Source organism: Acomys russatus, chromosome 14 (assembly GCF_903995435.1).
Source record: "Acomys russatus chromosome 14, mAcoRus1.1, whole genome shotgun sequence".
Taxonomy (NCBI): Eukaryota; Metazoa; Chordata; class Mammalia; order Rodentia; family Muridae; genus Acomys; species Acomys russatus.
Window position 1 is genome coordinate 56,320,017 of NC_067150.1, and position 26,944 is coordinate 56,346,960.

The 26,944-nt window shown below is 50.2% G+C and overlaps 1 protein-coding gene across 1 annotated transcript in view; it reads left to right on the forward strand.

Moving 5' to 3' along the window:
- Positions 1-8,504: 8,504 nt before the first annotated feature.
- The window catches only part of Igdcc4 (immunoglobulin superfamily DCC subclass member 4), a 42,351-nt gene continuing 23,911 nt past the window's right edge, over positions 8,505-26,944 (forward strand). The window contains 4 exon segments of the mRNA XM_051156685.1: positions 8,505-8,606; positions 21,190-21,326; positions 21,328-21,547; positions 22,342-22,483. Of these exon segments, the coding sequence (XP_051012642.1) occupies positions 8,543-8,606; positions 21,190-21,326; positions 21,328-21,547; positions 22,342-22,483 (563 nt within the window). The 5' untranslated portion in view covers positions 8,505-8,542.

Here is a 26,944-nt window from a genome sequence, read left to right on the forward strand (position 1 = left end):
TGGCCTCAAACTCAGAGATCCACCTGCCTCCCAAGTGCTGGCCTTAAAGGCGTGTGCTGACACCAGTCAGCTGAAGTGTATCTTTAAAACTCACGGAAGTGTAATATTTGCTTGAGTTCCTTCTTAGTGCAAAAAGCAGGCTTCGGATAGGTCTTGGTGATGAATCTTTGTGCCCAAGGGAGCGATGGGGAGCATGGGAAACAGAAGGCAACTCTGGTGGTGCTCGGCTCACACCCAGCAGCTGTGATTCTGGGTGACCCCTTCGCTTCCCTCGCTGGGGCGGTCCGGATTTAACATGGGTTTTTCAGACTTGTTCTGCGAGCTGCTGTGAGGCCAAACTGGAGTGCAGGAGGTGGTGCTTGGCGATTTGTGAAGCCGAAGTTGGCTGTCTGCCATTGGTCTGACCCCACCCCTTCACAGCTGCCAGTGGGAGCTGTCTGCTATCCAGGACCTGGATGTAAGTAAGGCCCAGCCACTGGGAGATGACAGATGCTGGGTGGGGGAAGGACTGTGACTCAGCCTCTGGGATCTTGAGAGAGAGGCAGGTTCTGGGCCATGAGCAAGACAGGGTTCCAGAAGCTTCGATCTTGGTGACCCACATGCCAGCCGATCTTTTAGTATAGTGCATTGCATTGAGTCAAGCATCTCTAACTGTAAGGCCAATGATAAGAATGACACATTTTACCAAGTGAGCAAGCCCCATACCATCCATTTGTTAGTAGCTGCTGGTATGTGTGTGTTGAGTTCCCAGAAGGTGCCATGTAGCCATGTGGAGGTCAGAGGACAAACTCAGGAGTCAGTCACACTTCCTTACTTTTTCCTCTTTCCTTTCCTTTTCTTTTTCTTTTTTCTTTTTTCTTTTTTTTTTTAAGACAGGGTTTCTCTGTGTCACTCTGGTTGTCCTGGACTTGGCTTTGTAGACTAGGCTGGCCTTGAACAAAGATCTGCCTGCCTCAGCCTCCAGAGTGCTGGGATTAAAGGCATACGCCACCATACCCGGCTGTCAGCCGTACTTTCAACTTTGTTTGACACAGGGGCCCTTTTTGTTCACCAAAGCACAAGCCAGGTTAGCTCCAGTCTCAGCTTCCCATTTCGATGTGTCTGGTTCTGGGTCCTCACACTTAGCCGATGCCCCAGCCCCAACATGTTCAATTTTATCTTCACAGTATAATAAGGATATTGGAGCCGGATTGGTGGCGCACACCTTTAATCCCAGCACTCAGGTGGATCTCTGTGAGTTCTAGGCCAACCTGGTCTACAGAGAAAGTTTTTTTAAAAAATTAAAAAAAAAATAAAAAAAAAGGATATTGGTAGGTACATTATTCTCCTGGGTTTTATTTTTTCCAGAGGCCACAATGCAAAACTGGGATGCTAATCCTGAGCTGACTGGCTCATCCAGAAACAACAGGAGATGAACTGTTCTAGGCCTAGCTCATGTGGATGGAGCTGGACACTGTCAAGAGAATCAGATCTCAAGGCTGGAGAGTTGGTTCAGAGGTTAAGAGCACTGACTCTTCCAGACAGACCCCAATTTCCAAACTGCACCTGAAATTCCACAGAAATAGCTGATGGCTGCAAACTTCCTAGACTGTTAAAGAAAAAGAGAAAATAATAGAGAAAAATTTCAGTATTTAAAAGAATAAATAAACAAAAATGGGGGGGGCACAGAGATGGCTCAGTGGGTAAAGTACTTGCCACCAAGCCTGATGACCTGAGTTCAATCCCCTGAACCAGTGGAAGGAGAGAGCTCTATCTGCAAGCCATGACCTGTACACCCATGCAATTATTTTTATTTTAATGAATTCATTATTTTTATTTTATGGGGATTGGTGTTTCGCCTGCATGCATGTCTGTGTGAAGGTATCAAGGCACTTGAAGCTGAATTAGTTATGAACTGTCATGTAGGTGCTGGGGGTTGAACTCAGGTCCTGTGGGAAAGCAGTCAGTGCTCTTAATGGCTGAGGCATCTCTCCAGCCCAAAGAAACCCATTAAATAATAATAATAATAATAATGATGATGATAATGAAAACAATAATAAAGCAGGTGTCAGGTTCACTTTTAATCATGCAAACTCTTTGTACTCCCAGGCTAGAAATGTCCAACTCATACTAAACCTTAGAGTCTCAATGGTGAAACCAAAGGCCAGAGAGAGGATAGCAGTCACCCAAGGCATGGAGAGATGGCTCAGTGGTTAAGAGCACTGTCTGTTCTTCCTCAGGTCCTGAGTTCAATTCCCAAAAACCACATGGTGGCTCACAACCATCTATAATGTGGTCTGATGCCCTCTTCTGGATGCAGGTGTGCATGCAGATAGAGCATATGTATTAAAAAAAAAAAAAAAAAAAAAAAGGTCATCAGCACTCAGGGAGGCAGAGGCAGGCAGACATCTGTGAGTTCGAGGCCGGCCTGGTCTACAAAGTGAGTTCAGACAGCTAAAGGCTACATAGAGAAACCCTGTTTTGATAAACAAACCAAAAGAAGAAGAAGAAGAAGAAGAAGAAGAAGAAGAAGAAGAAGAAGAAGAAGAAGAAGAAGAAGGGGGTTGGGGATTTAGCTCAGTGGTAGAGCGCTTGCCTAGCAAGCGCAAGGCCCTGGGTTCGGTCCTCAGCTCTGGAAAAAAAAAAAAAAAAGAAGAAGAAGAAGAAGAAGAAGAAGAAGAAGAAGAAGAAGAAGAAGAGAAAAAGAAGAAGAAGAAGAAGAAGAAGAAGAAGAAGAAGAAGAAGAAGAAGAAGAAGAGAAGAAGAAGGGGGTTGGGGATTTAGCTCAGTGGTAGAGCGCTTGCCTAGCAAGCGCAAGGCCCTGGGTTCGGTCCTCAGCTCTGGAAAAAAAAAAAAAAAGAAGAAGAAGAAGAAGAAGAAGAAGGAGAAAAAGAAGAAGAAGAAGAAGAAGAAGAAAAAGAAGAAGAAGAAGAAGAAGAAGAAGAAGAAGAAGAAGAAGAAGAAGAAGAAGAAGAAGAAGAAGAAGAAGAAGAAAAGAACCACATTCTACTTCCTTGTCCGGTTGCTCTTGCTCCTCCTTCCTTTCCTCTTACTCTAGAGAGGTGGTTCTCAACCTGTGGGTCAAGACCCCTTTAGGATACCAATGATTTTCACAGAGGTCACCTAAGACCATCAGAAAACAGATATTTATATTACAATTCACAACAGAAGCAAAATTACAATTATGAGGAACATAAATTCACAACATAAGGAACTGTAACTAAAGGTCACAGCTTTAGGAAGGTTGGGAACCACTGATCTAGAGTCTGATACATTTTTATTTTCCCTTGTTACTTTCTGGCGCTGTGTTGAACCTGGGGTTTGCCCGTGCTCACCCCCAACGCTGAGATCTGACTAGAGAAAAGTTAGCTGACCCTGCTGGTGGCTTGTGGAACTTACCTGTTTAGACAATGCTGGGTTGTTTACACTTTCATGCCAAAGCCACCGCTTGGGCTGCTTTGGGAAGATGCAAGGCCTCCTGTCCAGCCCAGCCTCTCTGTTGGCTGCCTCTCCTATGCCTGATGCTCTGCTAACTTCACACTTCCTGGGTTCTGCTTTACTGGATTTGTGTAGTAAACCCTCCCTGTCTCACCAAGTCTGTCCTTACTACCTGTTTCCAATCGAAAGGGGCGCATTATAATTGCAATCAAGAGTTTAAGCACCACACGGGGCAGACAGGGGCCTTCTTCAGCTCTGCGCTCCCACCTAGAGCTGTGGTACACGTGCAGGCAACAGTGTGTGTGTGTGTGTGTGTGTGTGTGTGTGTGTGTCTGTGCATGTCTGTGTGTCTGTGTATGTGTATCTGTGTGTGTGTGTCTGTGCATGTCTCTCTGTGTGTGTGTGTGTGTGTCTGTGCATGTCTGTGTGTCTGTGTGTGTGTGTAAATCTCTGTGTGTGTGTCTATGTGTGTCTGTGTGTCTGCATTTGGAGCTGAAATTGCAGATGGGTTGCGAGCTGCTTGACTACTTGTGCTGGGAACTGAAGGCAGGGTTTCTGGAACAGCAGCAGGTGCTCTTAAGCTCTTGGTCACTTTCTAGGCCCCAACTGCCACTGCTGCCATGCTTCCTGTGCTCTGCAGTGCAGCGGTCTCCAGAGGTCTGTACTGGGCTTCTCCTGTCAGCTCCACCCTCCTTGTGTTGTCAAGACCCAGGACGATGGACATCCAGAGCAAGCAACAACAGCTCTGAAGTCTTCTCCCACAGCTCGCAGTCCCCCACCACAGGCACTTCATCCTTCCTCTTTTTTTGTTTTTGTTTTTGTTTTGTTGTTTGGTTTTTTTGAAACAGGGTTTCTCTGTGTAGCCTTGGATGTCCTGGACTCTTTTGTAGACCAGGCTGGCCTCGAACTCACAGAGATCCTTCAGCCTCTGCCTCCTGAGTGCTGGGATTAAAGGCATGTGCTACTAGGCCTGGTCCCTGAGTGGTGAATACCTTTTACCCAACACTTCAAAGCTCTGGAACTCATGCTGAGAGGTCCACAATGAACCTAGCAAGCAAAAATTCCTTTCCCAGGCCGGGCATAGTGGTGCACACCTTTAACCCCAGCACTTGGGAGGCAAAGGCAGGTGGATCTCTGTGAGTTCGAAGCCAGCCTGGTCTACAAAGTTTAGGATAGACAAGGCTACAGAGAGAAATTCTGTCCTTCTGAATGAACAGCAGGGTGTGGGAGCTCAGACTAAATAAGACAAATAAAACGTAGAGCATGTGAGAAAGCATTAAGTGTGAGGACAAGAACGAAGTAGGGGCCAGTGAGATAGGTCAGTGAGTTAAGATGATACCACCAAGCCTGTGGTGATGTTGGGATCCACAAGATGGAAGGAAAAAACTGATTCTTGAAACTTGTCCCCTGACTGTCGCATGCTTCAACAACAACAACAACAACAACAACAACACACACACACACACACATACACACATGATACATAATTTTTGTTTGTTTTTTTCTTTGTTTTGTTTTTTGAGACAGGGTTTCTCTGTGTAGCTCTGACTGTCCTGGACTTGCTTTGTAGACCAGGCTGGCCTCAAACTCACAGTGATCCACCTGCCTCCGCCTCCTGAGTGCTGGGATTAAAGCGTGGGCTCTGCTTTCCAAGTGCTGGGATTACAGGCATGTGTGACCATGCAGTGCTAGGGCTGGACCCAGGGTTTCTTCAACAGCTGAGCTACACCCCCAGCTCCTGGGAGACTTCTTGACAACAGGTAATATGGAAGGGTAGACCTTAACTTGTGTTGGCTAGACAAAGGTCATCATCATCTGCCCTCTCCTCCCCTCCTCCCTCTCCTCCTCCTCCCCTCCTCCCTCTCCTCCTCCTCCCCTCCTCCCTCTCCTCCTCCTCCCCTCCTCCTTCTCCTCCTCCTCCCCTCCTCCCTCTCCTCCTCCTCCTCTCCTCCCTCTCCTCCTCCTCCCCTCCTCCCTCTCCTCCTCCTCCCCCCTCCTCTTCCTTTTCTTCTTCTCAGTGATGAGGCTTGAATTTAGGGCCTTGTGTACCTTAGGCAAGTTTCTAAGTAACAGCCCTAGTCCTGGGCAAAGGTCTTGAGGCTGGAAAGGAAGGATTTAGTGCTGCTGGGGATGGGGTAAGCAGACAGGATAGTGTCAACCGGGGACGGGAGTCGGAGGAGACAGGACTTTGTTTTGTTTCTCTGAAGTGGAAGCCACTGGTGAGAGCTAAGCAGAACTGGGCAGGGTCTCAGGGGAGCCCACTGGCCGCTGTATGGAGTAGCCCCAAAAGGGAGGAAACAAGTGAGGGGCTCAGGAGGCTCCAGGTGAGAGGTGAGGAGGGTGAGCAAGGCAGGAAGGAAAGTCAGGTGGAGAAGGGTCAAAGGTGAATGTATGCTTTGATTTAGATTTGAGCTGCAAGGCCATGGCAGCAGCTCAGCTGGTAAAGGTGCCTGGTGTGCAAAACCTGATGAGCTGCTGGTGCCAAGGTTTCCAGGTGGCAGGTGAAAGGTGAAAGGAAATTCCAAAGCTGTCCTCTGACCTCCATGCCTGACCCCCACACAAATCACACACACACACCATTCGTACGTATAATATTAATTAGTTAATGATTTTTAAAAATTAGATCTGAGCTACAGGAAGGATATTAGTGCTAGGAACTGAGACAGCAAAGCCTGGAAGAGCAGGAGGGATGAGAAGACCAGGATGTAAACTGCTGAGCAGGTAGCTGGCTGGGAACACAAGTCTAGGGAGCTGGTTCTGGCTGGAGGCATCCGTTTAGCATCACTGGTACAAATATAAGAGCCCATCAAAGCCTGAGGACCAGGAGATCACTCAGTTTCAAGGAAGGAGCATCCACCACGTCAAATGCTAACGATAACGCTGGAATAAGATGAGGCTGAAAGGAAAAGGGGCACTGCCAGGTTCCATCAGATCTGCAAAGTACAGACTTAGTGGGGCTGTGGCTCAGCTGGCTGAGTGCTTGCTTAACATCTGTGAAGCCCTGGGCTCAGGTCCCAGCACTAATCAATGGGGCAATGTGGTGCACACCTGGTATCCCAGCACCCTAGACGTGGAAGCAGGATGATCAGAGGTCCAAGGTCACTTTTGACTACATTTTTGAGGGTACAAGGAACCCCTTTTGTTTTTGTTTTTGGAGACAGGGTTTCTCTGTGTAGCCTGGCTGTCTTGGACTCTCTTTGTAGACCAGGCTGGCCTCGAACTCACAGAGATCTGCCTGCCTCTTCCTCCCAAGGGAACCCCTATCTTAACCTCTCTGTCCCCCCAAAAAGTACAATCATAGTAAGGGCTACCTGGAGCATATGAGCCAGAATCTAAATGGTTCTAAGTCACGAGAAAACCAATAGATACATGAAATGGAAGAATGTAGCATTTTTCTTTAAAAATTTCTTTATGTGTATATATGTACTTGCATGAGTTTATATGCACCATGTGCATGAAAGCGCCTATGAAAGCCAGAAGAGGGCATCAGACCCATTGGAACTGGAGTTAGAGATGGTTGTGGCTGCCATGTGGGTGCTGGGACCAGAACCCAGGTCCTCTGTAAGAGCAGTAAGAACTCTAGAACCATCTCTCCTGCCTCAAATGTGGTGGTTTGGCTTTTGTTGTTGTTTTGTTTTTAAAGATTCATTTTTATGCCGGGTGTGGTGGTGGCTCATACCTTTAATCCCAGCACTCGGGAGGCAGGGGCAGGCAGATCTCTGTGAGTTCGAGGCCACCCTGGTCTACAAAACGAGTCCAAGACAGCCAGGACTACAAGAGAAACCCTGTCTCAAAAAACCAAACGAGGAGGACCAAAAAAAATAAAAATTCATTTTAAATTCTATGTACTGTGTGCCTGCTTGAAGGTGCAGGTGCCATAGACCAGAGGTCTCAGACCTCCCCCAGCTAGTTATAGAGAGTTGTGAATGGCCTGAGTGGGTGCGGGAACCCAAACCTAGGTCCTCTGCAAATGCAGTAAGCACGCTAGCTCCTGAGCCATCTCTCCGATCCCAAGCATGGCTTTTTGTTTGGTTGGTTTTTTGTTTTTGTTTTCCGAGACAGGGTTCCTCTGTGTATCCTTGGCTGTCCTAGACTCGCTTTGTAGACCAGGCTGGCCTCGGATTCACAGTGATCTGCCTACCTCCGTCTCCTGAGTGCTGGGATTAAAGCGTGGGCTGGCCACCGCCCTGCTCCAAACATGGTGTTTTAAACAACCATTCTGGGTGCATTCCTCTCCCCATTCCAGCCTGACCATTGGTTTCCCAGCTTTAGACACTGAAGCAACTAACCTGGCTAGCTGTAGCGAAGAAGCAGCCCTGAAAATGAGAACAACACAGTTGGAACGGAAGGGTGAAGGACACAGCATCATGGTCTGGCCCTGCACCTGCTGCCCCAAACCTCCTGTTCTTAGAAAGCCCTCTTCCAAGCCCCAGTGTTCCCAGTATGCAGGTATGTAAAATGGGAGCAAGCAAGCGTTAGTTGTCCCTCACAGAGGCAGAACACAGTACCGAATGGGTTGGCTACTGATGAGAAAGGAAGGGAGCCAAAAGAGTCCCTCAGCTTGGCATGGCAGAGGTAGCAGGGACTGTGGTGTCCTCAATGGGTCTGTTGGTGCTGTCTGTGGAGAAGCTAAGCAGGATTCGGGTCGGATCAGGGCGTGAGCTGGAAAAGGACAAGGCTCAGGGAACTGGGCTCCACTGAGCCTAGAACAGAGATGGAGGAGACCCTGAGGTAGGGTCAAGGCAAGGGCAAGAAACAGACCCAGAGGCTCAAGTGAGAAGATGAACAGAAAGGAGCTCGAGGTGACTGGCAGAGCAGGAGGCTCCCGCATCCAGAATGGGGCACACGAGTAGACTGGTGGCGCGCGGGCACGGGGTCCTCTGGTACAGGGTGGCCACACGGGCGGGGCGCCCCCGCGTGGGCCGCTTGCCCAAGATGGCGATGGAGGGGCGGGCGAGCTGGCCGCGGCCTTGGCCCCCGCGCCGGCCCCCACTCGGGCCCGGGCCCCGGAGGCCGCGCCCCCGCCCGCGGCGCCGCGCCTCCCGGAGCCACTGACGCCCGGCGCGCCCTCCCCCGGCGGCGGCCCAGGCTCCCGGACGCAGCAGCGGCGGCCCGAGCCGGCCCTATGGCGCGGGCGGACACGGGCCGCGGGCTCCTGGCGCTGACCTTCTGTCTGCTGTCCGCGCGCGGTAAGGGCCCGGGTGGCCGCAGTCGCGAGTGGGCGTCCCCGGCGCCCAAGATGCTTGCGCGACGGGGGGCTGCGGAGACTTGCCCGCAGGGGGTGTGTGTCCTTGCAGTGCACAGCCTGGAACCGCGCGTGTCCCCCCTGCGCGTGGTCCTTTTGCGTGTGAGGTGTGCATGTGTGTGTCCGAGTGGGGGTGTCCTAAGGGAGAATGTGTCCACGGCGCGCGCCTAAGGTGCCGGGTGGCACCGCCAATGCGCGGGTGGCTGTGGCCCGGGTGGCTGCGGTGCGGGTGGCTCCAAGCCGGGTATGCTTCTGCAGTGCCCTTACGCGTCTCGCGGTCGCGAGTGTGCCTGAGAGAGCAGGCGGGGCAGGAGTGTGTTCTTACACCTCCATTTGTGTCCGGTGCGTGTGTAACTAGATGGGGCTGAGCTAATATTTGGCCTTGGCTTTTGGGGAGTGTCCTTGCTCGTGGTGGGGGCGGCGGTGAGAAAAACCACACTCAACTTTGCCCAGTGGGTGTGGCCCCTGGAGCCAGCTAGGTCGGTGGGGGAATATGGGGGTGTTGTGGACCCAAACCCGGGGTTCGGGGGAAGCTGGGGGAAGGGCAGGAAACCAGTTGCTTTGGTGAACGCGTCCAACACTCGCTCTCTGGATGGGACGCGTGTCACTCCTGCCCCACCCCCAAGGGCGGACCAGGAAAGCGTGGACGGGGTCAGCAAGGCCCCCTCCAATCCCTTGAGTCCTAGCGTCGGGTAGGGTCAGGGGTAAAGATCACAATTGTCCACACGGGAGAAACGGCTGAGGGGGGTGACGAAGCTTCCAAGTGTGTGTGTGTCAGAGCTTCTTCTATCACCCCCGGCCTCTCTCACTCTCAGTGGGGTATGCGTTTGGTGGGCAGCCTAAGGAAGGTTAGGTGGTAGGGCCGGGAGGGGGGGGATGGGCTGCCCGCTTTGTTCGATTACTTCTTGCCTTCCCTGCGGAGAGGGGAGTTGAGGATGTGTCCGGGGCGAGTCGGGGAGGGACTTGGCAGTGGGGGTGGGGAGGGGGATTTCTCTCCAGCTGCTGCGGCTTTCCAGAGAGACTGGGCCAGGCCACGTGGGAGGGAGGCAGGGAGGGCGGCGGGAGTTGGGGGGGGCGAGAAGGAGCCTCAGCCTGGCCAATCCCAGGCCCACCTCCAGGAAAACAGCGGGTGGGAGAGTATTGGAAACAACTCGGACCCTAGCTCGCCCCGCAAGACACGCCCCTTTCCCTCCGAGAGTGTGGACCCGGCTGGAAGCCGGTAGATGCTTGGTGGTGCGTGGGGCTGAGCCGCGAGGGGGTGGCGGGTGGAGTTGTCAGGTGAATGCGACGTGAGGGAAATGTCAGAGAGGTGTCTGCCTTCGTGGACTAAGGAATATTTGCGCCTCCCCTTCTCCTGTTCTTCCCAAAGCTCCAGGAACGCGGGATCCTGGCTGGCAACCGCACCCGCGCTTTATTAAATACTTCTGAGGCCTCGGGGCCGGGGCACCGGAGAAAGAGTTGGGAGACTGAACTCTCCCTGCTCCTCAGTGCAGAGCCTGTGAGGAGCAGGCATCGGGGATTCTTCTTGGCAGCCACCAGAATAGTGACAGGAACTACTCTTCTTGCTCTGGTTTAACCACCTTTGAGAGTGTAAGCCTCTGCCATCTGCGGACTTCTCTGTAGAGTGGAGATGAGCATTGTTCCACAGTATTTGCTGAGCACTCTACTTGGGTTAAGATGTGCCCGATGCCCAGAACGTTTCGAATAAGGTCCTAGCCCGAGGCTGTCAGTCCTAAGGTCGGGGGTCCAGGGTCGGAGGCCAGGACCCGGCAAGGTACTGCCAAAGAGAGGCTCCTCAGCCCCACTGGCAAGTTCTGAAGAGCCAGCCTTGCAGAGGGAGGGAGTCTGTCAGATCAAGTAGGGGGTGCCAACACCGGGAGGCGATTTAGTTCACATCATTGCATCAAGCTAAATATGGCTGGAGTTTAGAATACAGGGGTGGGAGTTGGGCAGGTGGGGGATGGGTGGGCCACTAGCATGTCAAGAGAGGAGGCTGAGGAAGCAAGTCCCCCCCCCCCCCCCCCCCCCCCCCGCCAAGGTATCTGGCCTGAAACCCTCCTGCCCTACTGTGGGCAGCCTTTCAGACTAGCTCTGTGTCAGATCTCTGCAGCCAGTGTGAAGAATCCACGGTGCAGGCCTGTGCAGGAAGCTCCACTCCTAGGGTAGAGGTGGTAATACAGAGTGGCGGAGCTAGTGCAATTGTAGCTTGGGTGGCCAGCGTGCCTGGATTCTAGAAATAGTAAAGAAGTGCAATCAGCCAGGTGTGGTGGCGCACACCTTTAATCCCAGCACTCCAGAGGCAGAGGCCGGTGAATCTCTGTGAGTTCGAGGCCAGCCTGGTCTACAAAACAAGTCTGGGACAGCCAGGCCTGTTATACCAAGAAACCCTGGCTCAAAAAAAAAAAAACCAAAAACCAAAACAAAACAACAAAAAGTGGAATCAGTAGGGTGTGAGCATAGATCAGTGGGTTGTTGTTTGTTTTCAATTTTATTATGTGTATGGGCGTTTCGCCTACAAATATGTCTGTGCACTGAGTTTGTGTCCAGTGCCTGTGGAAGCCAGCTGAAAAAGTCAGATCCCTGGGAACTGGAGTTACAGTTGGTTGTGACCCACCACATGGGTACCTGGAACTGAACCCCGGGTCTGGAAGAGTAGCCATTTTTTTTAACCACTGAGCCATCTTCCGGCTCATTCCTACAGATGTTTTGTTTGTTTTTGGTTTTTCAAGACAGGGTTTCTCTATGTAGCCTTGGCTGTCCTGGACTCACTTTATAGACCAGGCTGGCCTCGAACTCACAGCGATCTGCCTGCCTCTGCCTCCCAGGTGCTGGGATTAAAGGCATGCGCCACCACTGCTCTGCTAGATGGGGTTTATAAAGGGTGAGGGAAAAGAAAGTCACATATAATAGTCTTCCCAGCAAAGTCAACATGGGCCAGAATGGAGGGCTGGTGCTGGGGTAGGACCATGCCAGTGCCTGGCTAGTCCCCTGCTGTTGCCCTTGGGCCAGAGATTGCGGCTGTGAGCTCAGAGGAATGAAACTTTCATCTGAGGGTAATGGTAGGAAAATAAGCTTTTTCACATATGAAGGAGTTGTGTTCTCCACTTGGGGACTTGGGAACACAGAGAGCTCTGAGAACATAGGAGCCTTTTCTGTACCTGGAAAGCCCCCTCCCTGCCATCCCTTCCTCATCCCTGACACTCAGCGGCCCATCTTAGAGGCTTGCTACCTAGTCCACCACTAGAAGGGTGTGTGTGTGTGTGTGTGTGTGTGTGTGTGTGTGTGTGTGTTTCCATGTACATTGGTGTTTTGCCTGCATGTATATCTGGGATATCTGGGTGAAGGTGCCAGATCCCTGGACCTAGAGTTACAGGGATGAGGGTACTAGGAATTGATCTCCGGTCCTCTGAAAAGCAGACAGAGAGCACATGCTTGTAATCCCAGCACTCGGGAGGCAGAAGCAGTCAGATCACTGTGAGTTCAAGGCCCACCTGGTCTGCAAAGTGAGTTCAGGACAGCCAAAGCTACACAGAGAAACCCTGTCTCGGAAAAACCAAAACCAACCAACCAGCCTAACAAACAAAAAAAGAATAGTCTAGTCATGGCTGTTAACCACCGAGCCATCTCTCCAGCCCCAGGACCTTCCTTTAATAGTGACTCTTTTTGTTTGTTATTTTTGTTTATGTTTTTCAAGATACGGTTTCTCAGGGCTCAGAGGTTAAGAGCTCTGGCTGCCCTTCCAGGGGTCCTGAGGTCAATCCCCAGCAACCACATGGTGGCCCACAACCAGATACTGGAATCTGATGCCCTCTTCTGGCCTGCAGGTGTATATGCAGATGGAACACTCATACATAAAATAAATAAAATCTTAAAAAAAAAAAAAAAAAGGCCTGCACCCCTAGGCCCGACCCTAAAAAAAAAAAAATTAAAAAAGACACAGTTTCTTTGTGTTGCCCTGGCTGTCCTGGAACCTATTCTGTTTACCAGGTTGTCCTCGAACTCAGAGATCCACCTGCCTTTGCCTCCTGAGTACTAGGATTAAAGGCGTGCAGTACCCAGCTGTAATAGTGACTCTTGTGGTAATTTATCTAGACCTTCAGGTGAGCCTATGTGTATTTCCATGGCCTCATTAATTACATATTTATATATGATTTTTTTTCCTGAAGGTACCTCCACCAAATAAAGGAATTGTATGATCATAGCATCATGTAATGTCAGCACTTAAAAAAACAGAAAATGAGGCATCATGGTGCCTATCTGTAACCCCAGTGCTTGAAAGAATGAGGCAGGAGCATTGTTGTGAGTTCAGTGCCAACCTGGACTACACTTACTCCCTTCAAAAAAGAGAAAGGGTTTTTTGTTGTTTGTTAGTTTGGTTTTTCAAGACAGGGTTCCTCTGTGTAACATCCCTGGCTGTCCTGGACTCGCTTTGTAGACCAGGCTGGCCTCGAACTCACAGGGATCCACCTGCTTCTACCTCCCAAGTGATGGGATTAAAGACGTACACCACCATTCCCAGCTTTTGTTTGTTTGTTTTTTATCTTATTTATTGTGTACACAGTGTTCTGCCTGCCCATACACCTACAGGCCAGAAGAAGGCACCATATCTCTTTCTAGATGCTTGTGAGCCACCATGTGGTTGCTGGGAATTGAACTCAGGACCTTTGGAAGAGCAGCCAGGGCTCTTAACCTCTGAGCCACCTCTCCAGTCCTTCTGTTTGTTTTTTCTTTCTTTCTTTCCTCTTCCTCCTCCTCCTCCTCCTCCTCCTTCTTCTTCTTTCTCTACTTGTAGCTTTGGCTGTCCTGGACTCACTTTGTAGACCAGGCTGGCCTCAAACTCACAGAGATCCGCCTGCCTCTGCCTCCCAGTGCTGGGATTAAAGGCGTGTGCTACCAGGCCCAGCCCAAGACAAGGCTTTTCTGTGTAAACCAAGCTGGCTTCAAACTCAGAGATCTGCCTACAGGAGAGTTTTGTCATGAGTCCATTTTACAGATGAGAAACCTGAGCAACTCCCTGAAGTTTTGCCATTAGAAACTGATCTGGGGTCAGACCAGTCTCCTGGCTCTTTTTGTAAGGCAAACCGGCCACTCTTCCTGGTGATTTGGTGCACACATAACAAGTTCATAGTTTCTGCACTTCCTCCCATCAGACATATTAGCAGCTTTAGGCCTGAGTCTTCTCTCTGATTGGTCCAAGGATATGGAGTCTTCTTTTGCACACCTCCTACTCACTCCAATCTCTGAGGTAATAGCAACTAGACTCAGAATTCCAGATGCAGAACAGATGTCCCTGCCAGGCGTCCCTGGGGCTCCCAGCGGGGCAGGAGGAGGAATAAGAGGCTCTGTGGAGAAGATCCTAGCTCAGTCAAGGAAATGGAAAATGGGGTTCAGTGAAGGAAAACCAGAAGGGATGTTCTGAAGTCCAGCATGCTCTCCTGAGCCAGGCCAGCTGTAGCTCCTACTATCTCCTGGCAAGGCCTCCATTCTGTGGCTGTGGAGGGACCATGGGTCCCTCGCGTCAAGGAAGCCAAGGTCCAATGAGCTTTCTCCTCTATCCTCACTTGATAGGAAATGTCTTACTTTATCATGACCTTGTTATGTAGTTTTGAAGACACAGCTCTGACACATCTGAGGAGGCACAAGTGGACTCAGAGGAAAGATACTTTTAAGCATATGAGCTGTATAGCAGATCCCAAAAGATGAAAGGGCTCCCTGCCTCAATGATGTATAGACAAAGTTATGTATAAATTTGCTGTTTTTGTTGTTGTTGTTTGTTTTTGTTTGTGTGTGTGGGTTTTTGTTGTTGTTGTTGTTGTTTTGGTTTTTTTTTTTGTTTTTTTTAAGACAGAGTTTCTCTGTGTAGCCTTGGCTGTCCTGGACTCACTTTGTAGATCAGGCTGGCCTCGAACTCACAGCAATCCGCCTGCCTCTACCTCCCGAGTGCTGGGATTAAAAGCGTGTGCCACCACTGCCCAGCTCTAAACTTGCTGTTTTTGTTTGATTGTTTCAGACAGGTCCAATGTAGCTCAGGCTGGCCTTGAGCTCTCTGTAGAGCCTTGAACTTCTGATTCTTCTGCCTCTGCTCTCTGAGAGTTGGGATCACAGGATTCTCCGCCACACACAGTTTACACAGTACTGGGAACTGAACCCAGGGTTGGCAAGCACACTACCTACTGAGCATGTCCCTGCTCCCAGTCTCGGTGTGATTACAGCATTTTATTAGCTGTCTAGTAGAGCCCACATAATGTGCCATGCGGTTTCTGTCTGTTTTATTCGGATCACTCTTAGCCCTAGAGGAAGTTACTGTATTTTCGCAGAAAGCAAAGCCAAGGCTTGGAAAGGCATAGGGATGATTGTTCTATGATATTATGTGAGAGGGTCTGCAGGCCCACACAGCCACTGAGGAACATGTATTGAGTATGTATTCTGCACAACACACTGTTTTAGATGCTAAAGCCTAAAGGCCAACCAGGATATAATCGTAAGAGATTGTTAAGGGCAGATTCGAAACAAGGCCAGGGTTGTAACTCACTTTGCCAAGCATGCAGGTGACCCTATGGCTCAGCCTGTCATCCCAACACGTGGGAGGTAGAGGCAAGGAAATCAAGAGTTCAAGGTTGTTCTCATCTGCATGTAGAGTTCAAGACCAGCCTGGGCTACATGGGATTTTGTCTCAAAAACAAAAACAAACAAAACAAAACAAAAAAACAGCCTAGAGTTGTCTCTGCTGCAGTCTGGGTACCCAGTTTCCTAGGGGCAGGAAGAAGAGGGGGCAACAAATGTCTAAATCAGGCCGGTTCAAAGCCTCTCTAGGAAGAGGTAGCGAGGGGCCACACAAGGCCCTTCCAGAGGCTTAGGCTTAGGAGTGGCTTGTTACATATGGTGGGCTGGGCAAGGATATCAGGGGGACCAGGGGAAGGCAGGCCATGTGTCACGTGGCTTTGCTGTCACCCTAGATGACACTGGGCCTTCCTCTTAGGATCGTAGAGAGAGGGCTGAGGCCCTCCTTGTGTCCTTGGCACCCACTCAGATTCTCCTTCCAGCTGTTGGAGGGAGGGACTTAGTGTGTGGTAAGGAAGGTGGCCAAGGTTCTGAGAGAAACTGACTTGTGTCTCTTGGGAATAAAGAGCGGCCTATGGTGTCAGGGAGGATTGCCCTCAACTGAAAACAAGTTGTAAATCTGTGCAGAGCAGCGAGGAAGCACCGCGCTGTTCATCGCTTTGCTCCCCTCCCCCACCTGCATGTCCTCTCCTTCTTGAACATTCCCTGGAGGATGGAACCCCACTCACACTCCTGGTAACCTCACCAAATAGCTCCACGCAAATTGCCTTTCTAACTAGGGTCTCATACAGTTCATAGCAGCTAATTTATCCTCTTAGGTGAGCAAAAGGATTCTCACAGCCCAGCATGGTGGCCTGAACCTGTAAAAGGAGTGGGGGGGGGGGGAGGAGGAGGAGGGGGAGGAGGAGAAGGGGGAGGAGGGAGAAGAAGAGGAGGGGGAGGGGGAGGAGGATCATGGACACCCCTGGCTACATAGTGAGACCAGAGCTCAAAACAATCAAACAAAAACCCCAACGTTGAGGACCAGGCATGGTGGGACAAGTCTTTAGTACCAGCACTCAGGAGGCGGAGGTAGGGAGATCTCTGTGAGTTCCAGGACAAGACAGTGCTATGTAGAAAGACTTTGTCTCAAAAAGAAAAGAATAAGATTGAGAAATAGCTGAGAGATTCCCAAAATAGAAGTTCTGTGCCTCTGATAGGGTCTCACCAAAAAGATGGGAGTGAATTGAGGGACCCCCCCACCCCACCCCACCCCACCCCACCCAGGCAAAGGACTGGTGACCAGCCTCTCCTGGTACCTACTGTGTGCCCCCTCCACACCAGTCTACAGAAGAATGGAAATGCTTGTGTGAAGGACCTTGGCAATCAGTCAACCATTCTATGGGTCAGGGCAGCAGAAGTCCTTGGACAAGTAAGGTCTCCCCGCTTTTAGATATAACTCTTATGGGCTTGGTGGTGGAGAAGTCATACACATAGTAAAGTCAACGTTGCTATTTTATGGGAACAGAGTACAATGAAGTTTAAAGATATAAATAGAGGCTAGGGAGACAGCTCAGTGGCTAAGAGCGGGTGTTGCCTTTGTAGAGGACGCCAGTGTGGTTCCCAGCATCCACATGGAAGTTCAAGTTCCAGGGCATCTGAAGCCTTTTTCTGACCTCCACAGGAACCATGCATGCATGTGATGCACATGCATACATCAGGAAAAACACTTCAACACATAAAAATAAATCTTCTTAAAAATTAAATGAGCCAGGAGGCAGAGGCAGGTGGATCACTGTGTGTTCAAGGTCAGCCTGGTCTACAGAATGAGTTCCAGGACAGCTAGAGCTGTTACACAGAGAAACCCTGTTTGGAAAAACAAAACAAGCAAAAGTTTCAATGACATAGCTGGGGCGTGGTGGCGCAGGCCTTTAAGCCCAGCACTCAGCAGGCAGAGGCAGGAGGATCTCTGTGAGTTCCAGGCCAGCCTGGTCTACAAAGGAGTCCAGGACAGTCAGGACTACAAGAGAAACCCTGTCTCGAAAAAACAAAAAACAAAACAAAAATTAAATGACATTTCAGGCTGTCGGTGAGCTTCCAACATAAATTCTCTTATTGCTGAAAGAATTTTGGTTTGGTCTGGTCTGGTCTGGTTTTCTTGAAATAGGGTTTCATGTAGTCCTGGCTAGACTTGAACTCCCTATATTGAGGTAGATGACCTTGAACTTTGTGTGTGTGTGGTGCTGGAAGTTGAACACAGGGGTGCAAACATGGTAGGCAAGCACTCTTAGCACTGAGCTATGTTCCTAGCCTGCTCCTGAACTTCTGGTTCTCCTGCCTCCAGCTTTCTCAGATGTGTACCCTCTAAGCCCCGATTTTTCCGAGCTAGGGATCAAACCCAGGGCCTGCAGCCTGCTGGGCCTGAGCAAGCTACATCCCCAGCTAAACAAATTTGATGCAAATATTTGCTTCTCTTGTTTAAGGTCGGGGAAACTGAGACAGTGGGCCCCGCCCCCTAACCCACCCCCAACCCAAGACTGACTGAACCTAGACTTCCAGGAAGGTTCCAGGAAGGGATGGGTGTGTGGCACAAAGGTTGTTTCACCTTTAGGAAGAATGCTTAAGAGACTTGCAAAACCTTTTCTGGAGTGAAGGCAGAGAAGTCCCCTGTACAGAGGCTGGCATCTGGGAAAGGTTTCCTGGAAAACCTCTTTTTCAGCAGAGACAGTCGGCTCACCCTGACCCCAGTTGCGGGTTCATCTCCTGAAAGTCAAAGGACAGTTTGCTCAGCTCTCCCCACCCTGTGCTCTCTCTCTCTCTCTCTTTGGTCCCTAGTTTCCTCATCCGCAGAGTGGACCTTAAACTTCGGGAAACTGCCATTAAAATGGGTCTGCTAGGGCTTGTGGCGCAGTCCTGCCTCTCTCTGAGGCGGATCCCTAGTCTTTCTGTGTCTTCGTCCCTGCGGCTTTCCTTGATTCCGCTTTGCTGAGCTCCTCTGAGGTGGTGAAGCCAGACATCTGCTGATCCATGAATATTCAGGAAGGGAACTGGAGCTCCTGGGGCCCCCCTGCCAGCCACCAGCCCCTCTGGCGGCTGTCCTGCCCGCCAGAGCCCAGGCTGCTGACATACCCAGCAGCTGCTCGGGCCCCAACTGTTCACATTGTTTGTTCAGCGCGGCAGGGGATTTTCCAAGCCCCGGACATGCTTTAGGGGGTGGGGAGGCTGCCAGAGGGCTTGAGGATTCGTGTTATGTGGGGCTTTTCTCGCCTGAAATCCAAGCCTACAGTTCTGCCTCTGGACCAGAGCATTTGAAGCTGCCGGGCGGAGAGCCCAGGCGCCTTCCACAACTCTGAATTTGAATCATGGAATCTGGGGCTTTACAAGAGAAAGGGCTGGATGCTAAGGGCAGCAAAGAGCGCCTGTGTAGCTCCTTCCCAAGTGCTCAGGGTCTCAAAGAATGGGACTTCAGGCGTAGCTGTGTGGTGAGCTTTTGCCTGACCTGAACACAAAACCTTTGGTTCTATGCCCAGCACCCCACCAAAAAAGAATGGGCGCCTCTACTTCTTGAGCGATGCCCCTTAGGCTCTGCACTGAACCCCTGACAGACAGCACTTGGTTGATCCTCACGGCGGCTCAGTAGTCTCTGCATCTTAAATACGTGGAAACTGAGCCTCAGAGAGGAAACCTGACTGTCACAGCTGGCAGGTGAGACAAGACTGGCACCCTGATCTGTGCGTATGTGTGTACTCGTGTGCTGGCACATATGACTTATGTACACATTAGTGTGCAGGTGGGCATGAGAAGGTCAGAGGTCATCGACTTTTTTTTTTTTTAACTGAGGGGATGGATGAGATAGGGTTCGCTGAGGCTAACACAACATGAAACATCTGGTGTCCTGTGTACAAGCAGACCTAGGATGCTATAGCGGAGAAGGGAGATTTTGAGGGAGGAGATGGCTGCCAGCTGTCTCAGAAGCTAAAGCTAAAGCATTGTCCTGACATAGCCACCATTAAAGCAATGTCATAGTGATAACATATATATGTGTGTGTGTGTGTGTGTGTGTGTGTGTGTAATGTACAATGGGAGTGCTTTGCTTGTGGATATGTGTGTGCAGGTGCATGGGCCTAAGAGCCCTTAGAACTAGAGTTATAAAGCCAGGTGGTGGTGGCGCACACCTTTACTCCCAGCACTTGGGAGGCAGAGGCAGGCGGATCACTGTGAGTTCAAGGCCAGCCTGGTCTACAAAGCAAGTCCAGGACAGTCAAGGCTAACACAGAGAGACCCTGTCTCGAAAACAAAACAACAAAAATAAAGAACTAGAGTTACAGATGATTATGAGCCACCATGTGGGTGCTGGGAATTGAACCCCAGTACTCCGCAAGAGTAACAGATAACTCTTTAACGAACAAGCCTTCTATCCAGTCCCCGCCTTAATGTTTGAGAAAGGCAGTCCCCCTCTCATGCGGGCATACAGTCAAGGTACCAGGGGCTAGGGAGATGACCCAGCTGGGAAAGTGTTTTCCACACACGTGTTGAAGCAGCCAATGGTGAACCATTGCTCCATAGTGACAATGGCCCTGCTGAAGCATTGATTGTGATAGGAAATATTTCCCTTGGTGATTTTGCCTTGATACAGCATAGTGTGCATTCTACTCTGATACTCCTCTTCCCCTTGTGGCAGGGGCAGTGTTAGGGTTTATAGACAGCATGTAAGTACACATGCATGTACACGCGTGCGCGGGCACACACACACACACACACACACACACACACACACACACATACTTGCCTTACACTCATAGTACATTTCTCAGAGTTTTCCAACTACAGCATTTTTCTAGCTTGTGGTGTGTGTATTTGCTCCGGTAATCATGGTGGAGATCATCCATTGAATCCCTAGGGAACAAAACCATTGAAGCCACCACATAGTGCCAGGCAACACTACATCTTCTACACATCATCCCAGTGGATGCTCATGACAGCCCTAAAAGCAAAGAGTTACTATGTATTTTTTAAACCAAGATAGGGCTGACAATTTACATAAAATTTACGTTGTGTACAAATAGGCTTTTTTTTTTTTTTTTTTTTTTTGAGACAGAGCTTCATATAGCCCAGGCTAGATTCCAAATTCCTACATAGCTGAGCATGAGGATGGCCATGAACTATTGATCCTCCTGTCTGCATCCCTGCAGTGTTGAGATTACAGGTGTGCACCTCACTCAGTTTATACAGTGCTGGTTATACAGATGGCACTCCCCTGCCCTCTGAGCTACATCCTACCCTGTGATTTTGAACATACTAATAAAGTTGTGTTGCCTTGGCCACTGTCAAATTCTAGAACCTTTTTGGGTGTTTTTGTTTGTTTGTTTTGTTTTTGAGACAGGGTTTCTCTGTGTAGCCTTGGCTGTCCTGTAACTAGCTTTGTAGACCAGGCTGGCCTCGAACTCACAGAGATCTGCCTGCCTCTGCCTCCTGAGGATTAAAGGAGTGAACCACCACCACCTGGCTTCTAGAACATTTCCATCAAAAAAGAAATCTCATGCTCCTTAGCAGTCACTTCTCATTCCTCTCTGCTCAAGATCCCTGGTGACTTATGGACATTTCACAGAAGTAAGATCACGAAGTTTGTGGCATCTGGTGATGGGTGTCTTTCCCTTGGCATGAAGTCTCCAGGATGCCTCTGTGCACCAGCATGCGGAGCGTGTCATTCCTTTGGTTGCCTGAGTAAAATATTAGTCACTTATCAAGTGAAGAGCAAACATTTGGGTCGAGGCTCCTTTCTGGCTGTTGTAATAGATTGTTGTGAGCTGGGGGGTTTTTTGTGGGTGAAGAAGTGAAGCTAAGGGAATATGGGACACAAGAAGTAAGGGACTGCTGACAAAGGTTCAGATAGCTACGGGGTCTTTCCATAAGTGATGGCACTGGGTGGTAAATCAGGGACCAGGAGGTCACACATCCACAGCCCTGGTGCCTCTTCCTCCTCACAGGGGAGCTGCTGTTGCCTCCAGAGACAACTGTCAAGCTGAGCTGTGATGTGGGGCCTTTGCAAGTGGTCCTGGGCCCCGAGCAGACTGTGGTGCTGGACTGTAGTTCGGGGGCTACTGCTGCTGGACCACTGACCAGGGGTGACATGGTACAAGGATGGGGACACTGTGCTGGAGCAGGACAACCTGCACCTGCTACCCAACGGCTCCCTGTGTCTGTCCTCACCTCTAGACCCGGAAGACAGTGATGAAGACGAAGAAGCCCTTAAGACCTGGAAGGTCATCCAGGGCAGCTATTCCTGTCTGGCCCACGGCCCGCTGGGAGTGGTGGCCAGCCAGGTTGCTGTGGTCAGGCTTGCCAGTAAGTGCTTGCATGTGGGCTGAGGGCTGAGATTTGGAGACCAAAGGGAAGGGATGGGGTGGGGAGAAGGATCTAAATTTAGCTATCTGCACCAAAGCCAGGAGCCCTGGCCAGGTCCTCTGCCTCCTGTCCCGTCCCACTCAGTGGGTCCCCTCCTGCTGTTATCTGCCTGTAACTGTCCAGGTGTGTCTTCCCTCCGTCACCCTTTCCCTACCCCTGAGTTCTAGTGTGGAGGGTTGGCTTGTCTGCCAGGAAGAGGTCAGGTGCACAGTGTACAGGGGTGGAGCCACATCCTATCCTCCTAGCACTGGCCCCTCAGGGCTCTCTAGAGGCACAGGCTACCAGGAATCCTATGGTATGACCATGATGGTAACATTGGGCATGGGTACCTTAGAATTCATGCTGCCAGCCCCATCTGACCAGTAATTCTGTCTTTCTTTTAAAGATTTATTTCTTGTTATGTATACAGTGCTCTGTCTGCATGTACACCTGCAGGCCAGAAGAGGGCACCAGATCTCATTATAGATAGTTGTGAGCCACCATGTGGTTGCTGGGAATTGAACTCAGGACCTCTAGGAAGAGCAGTCAGTGTTCTTAACCTCTGAGGCATCTCTCCAGCCCCCAGTAATTACTTTTTTCTCCCTTGGCCACCTTACTCTGCTCCCCAACTGTGTCTCCCGTGTTCTGGGTTTGCTTGGCTGTGTGTTTCCATGACTCGGTGTTCTGTGTCGCTGAGCTTACTGCGTTTGCTCTCTCATGCTCTCCCTCTTCCTCCTCGCTCTGCTCATCCCTAGCACTTGCAGACTTCTCTCTGCACCCGGAGTCCCAGACGGTGGAGGAGAATGGGACAGCACGGTTTGAATGCCACGCTGAGGGGCTGCCAGCTCCCATCATTACCTGGGAAAAGGACCAGGTTCCGGTGCCGGAAGAGCCTCGGTGAGTGTCCCACAGGGTCTGCCCCAGTGTGCAGGGCAGAGGGTTCTGGGACATGCTTAGAACTGGGATTCTTACCGCCAAGGTGGCCCCATTCACCTAAACTCACCCCAAAGCTAACCACTACCCTGACTTCTAGCCCAGTGAGAAAGTTTTCACGTGCTAGAAGGGAAGCCACATGTCAGGCTGGGGTGCATAGAACTGGGGGACAGTCTACAGACCTCCCCTGCGCCCCTCGCTTTATCTACACTACACCAGGAGCCGCTGGCAGAAGGCTGGCTTCTGTTCACACTGTTCTTTCCAAGGTTCGTCTGGAGTTTCTCCCTAGACTCCTACTTCCTTCTGGTCTCCATTTTACTCCACCAGGCCCCGGCCTTCGATCAGCAGGTCTATCTTGCTTCATTCTCTCTTTATAAACTGCGAGTTCGAGTCCAGCCTGGTCTACCAATCGAGTTCAGGACAGCCAAGGCTACACAGAGAAACCCTGTCTTGGAAAAAAGAAAAAAAGAAAAGATACATATAAACAAAAAAGAAAGAAAAATTATCTCCTTTCCCAGCCACTGTTATTTTGAGGGGGTTTCAATTGTTTGCTTTTTGACACAGGTTTTGCTAGCCTCTGGGTTATAGATCTGGGCCACCATACCTGGCCCCATTTATTAATTGCATTTTTGTTTTTCTCTCATTGTGAGGTTTCTGTTTTGTTTTAAACAGGACCTCCTTGTGTATCCCAGGCTTGTCTAGACCTCCCCATGTAGATCAGGTTGTCCTCATCAAAATAGTGGGGATCAGACTTCTCCTCCCAGCATCTAATTCAGACATCATCCCATGGAGCCACAGACCTCACCCATGAGGTGTGGCTGCCAGCTCCCCGGCCAGCAGTGCTTGCCACCAAACCCTCTGAAAATTGATCCTGGCCTATAAATAGGCCAGGCTCACATGTCCCAGCACATTGTGTCAGGGAATAAAGAAATGTCTAAAACAGCAACCCGATTGTAGCCAAGGTATGTATTTTTGCATGTGCCCAGCTATACAGATATGCTGGTCACAAACAGCCCAGTAGTTAGAGATCGCACGCCTTAGAGTTGGCCCTGGGCATTTGTAGCACAAATACACTCTGTCAGGGAAAAGGGACTTAAAAAAAAAAAAAACTAATGATGAAGTCTAAATACTGAGGCAGCTCCCTGGTAGTTAGTATTTTATTTATTTATTCATTTCAAGCAGAGTTTCATGTAGCTTTGAACTCCCACTTCTCCTGCTTCTGCTTCCCAAGTGCTGGGGTTGCAGGCATACACCATGAGGTGGTGATAGAGCCCAGGGCTTTGTGTACAATAGACAGTCACTCTACCAACTGACCCACACCCCAGCCCCCCTGGCACCAGTTTCTAATAATAGAGGATCCTTTTCCTTCCATGGGAGCCAGTAATGAGTGAGTCTAAAAAATTGAATTTATATAAAAATGCAAAAATACACAGCCTGATAGAATAAAAAGAGGAAGTCGCCTACTGACTAAACAGTTCTCATTTTGAGTGTTCCATCCAGGTCCTTTGAAATACACGTGTGGGTCCCACCTGTGTAAATGTGTTTGGAGTTTGTAACTTACAGTATCTCTGACCTTTAGGGAACGTGAGCTCGTGGACAGAGGGCTAGGGTGGTGAAGTAAGCAGGACAGGAATCACTGGACACTTTTTTCGGATGAGAAGATTGTTGCCCAGACCTGTCATGTCGCTGACCACAGTCACACACATTAGAACTGGTTCTCTCACTCCTGGCCACTGCTGTGTCTGTGTCGAAGCCCACAGTTACAAAAGGAAGTGTGGAGCCTCGAGTGTGCCTCTTGAGGGGAGACAGAGGCAGAGGCAGGCAGATCGCTGTGAGTTCGAGGCCAGCCTGGTCTACAAAGCGAGTCCAGGACAGCCAAGGCTAACACAGCGAAACCCTGTCTCGAAAAACCAAAGCCAAACCAAGACAAAAACCTAAAACAAACAAACAAGCAAAAAGTGTGGAAACGCACATCATTTTCAAATTTGGAAATTTCCTGCCAGGTGGTGGTGGAGACAGCTCACACCTTTAATCCCAGCACTTGGGAGGTAGAGGCAGGAGGATCTCTGTGAGTTCAAGGTCAGCCTGGTCTATAAAGAGAGTTCCAGGACAGCCAGAGATATTACATAGAGAAACACTGTCTCAGAAAAAAAAAAAAAAAAAAAAAAGAAAGAAAGAACATTTCCTATCAACATTCGGAAGGTAGAGGCAGGAGGATTGGAAGGTCAAGCTCACCCTAGTCACACACACTGTGCTCCATCACCAGCCTGTGATAACCTATCACAAAAACGTTTTCATTTTGTAAAGCACAACGAATAAGAGTCACCAATAATCCTCCTCACAGAGGAAACCCAGTGCACTACCCAAGCTGTGCCAACCGTAGCTCTTCCCCCGGGCACCCCAACCCATCATTTATCTGCTTTCCAAAACCAGAAGTGCCTAAGCAGGATTCTGTGACTCCTCCCCTACTAAACATACCAGAAGCCAGAGCTTCCAAAACCACATTGTAACCAAACCAGAAAAGGGTTAGCCAATCCTGGTCAGGCAGCGCAGCACCTGGCCTCCGACTTGCCGATTTGTGCACCCAAAGCTAAGAAAGTAGGTATTGCTCAATGCCCTGGCTTCCTCTTGGCACTTGGTGCACCGTTTCCCTGACACAACCAGAGACCATTGGGGTTAGAAAGTGGGGGCGAGGGCGGCGGCAGGGGATTCCCAGAGGCACAGACTGGCTGGAGGATAGAGGGAAAAGGAAAGGCTCTGAAGGATGGGGTGGGGGTGGGGTCCTGCTTGTTCTTTCTCATCTGATTTCTCACAACAGTAGGTCCAGGTATCTGCCTGCATGCCCCCCCCCCCCCCCCCCCGCTTCACTGTCCCCACCTCTCTACCTTAGCACATCTGTGAGTGGATCTGGAGCAGAGGTGGGAGGTTGGGTGTGGGTTGGAGGATCACCTGGGGGTGGGGGTGGGGGTGAGGACTGATAACAGCCATGGAAGCTTTCCAAGCACCACTCTAGAATGTCTTTCAATACTCTTCTTCAGTCCCTTGGCCACTCGCGGCTCCCACAGTTAGGTTTTCTCAGCCCCTGCTTCTCTGGGCAGGGGGCAGTTGTGTGTGTGTGTGGTGGGGGAGCAACAGGTCTTCCTCCAGCACGACACTGCCCTGTCCCCATCTGACTGCACCCAGTCCATACACCTGAGACTTTCACCACCTGGGGTTGACACTACTGTGGAAGGCTTCATCACCTCCCGCTTGGTTGAGCCTACTCAGAACCCGCCACCTCCAACCTCCCTGCCTCAAATTTCTCAAGCAAGGTCTCCTAGCTGCCTCAACCCTCTTTGCAGGAGGCTGGGGGTAACAATGGCCTCTGCCCTCCTGGACCTCTAAACTGCTGTGTGGAACCCACAGGGAACCACATCCGTTCCCTCCCACAGGCATCCCTAACTATGAGGAGGGGCTGAATATGGCCTCTAGGACCGGGAGGCCTGGGTTTAAGACGTTTTGTGGAATGACACCAGGTCAGCTACACTGTCCTCAAGCTCACTGTGTAGCACAGGGTGACCTCGGACTTGTGATCCTCCTGCCTCCATCTCCCTGCTGCTGTAACTACAGGCATGGACCATTGCTGGTTTATACAATGCTGAAAGTGGAAGCCAGGGCTTTGTGGATACTAGATAAATGCCCCACTAACTGAGCCGTACCCCAGCCACCGGTTCCCGGCTTTAATTGCTCTAGGGTGAAGACCCTGGGTGAACATCCTACTCTGAGATTCAGTCTTGTTACCATAAAATGGAGATTGTGATTCTCCTTTCACTTGGGATTCTTTTGAAGGCTAAATATGATAAGGGAATAAGGACATTTTTATTAGGGAGAGGAAAAGGAAACAGAGATAATAGGTTAATAAAGGGGTGGGGGTGGGGGACCAGAGAGATAGCTCAGCAGTTAAAGGTGTGTACTGCTGCTCCAGAGGACCGGGGTTTAGTTCCCAGTATCCACACCAGGCTGCTCACAACTGCAGGTGACTCCAGCTCCATCTGTAATTCCAGCCCTCTTCTGGACTCTGCAGGCACTACAGATGTGCACAGATCTATACATAACACTAACATGTGCACATCTACACATACACTAATACATGCACAGATCTATACATACACTAACACGTGCACAGATCTACACATACACTAACACGTGCACAGATCTACACATACACTAACACGTGCACAGATCTACACATACGCTAACACGTGCACACATCTACACATACGCTAACACGTGCACACATCTACACATACACTAACACGTGCACAGATCTACACATGCACTAACACGTGCACAGATCTACACATACACTAACACGTGCACACATCTACACATACACTAACACGTGCACACATCTACACATACACTAACACGTGCACACATCTACAC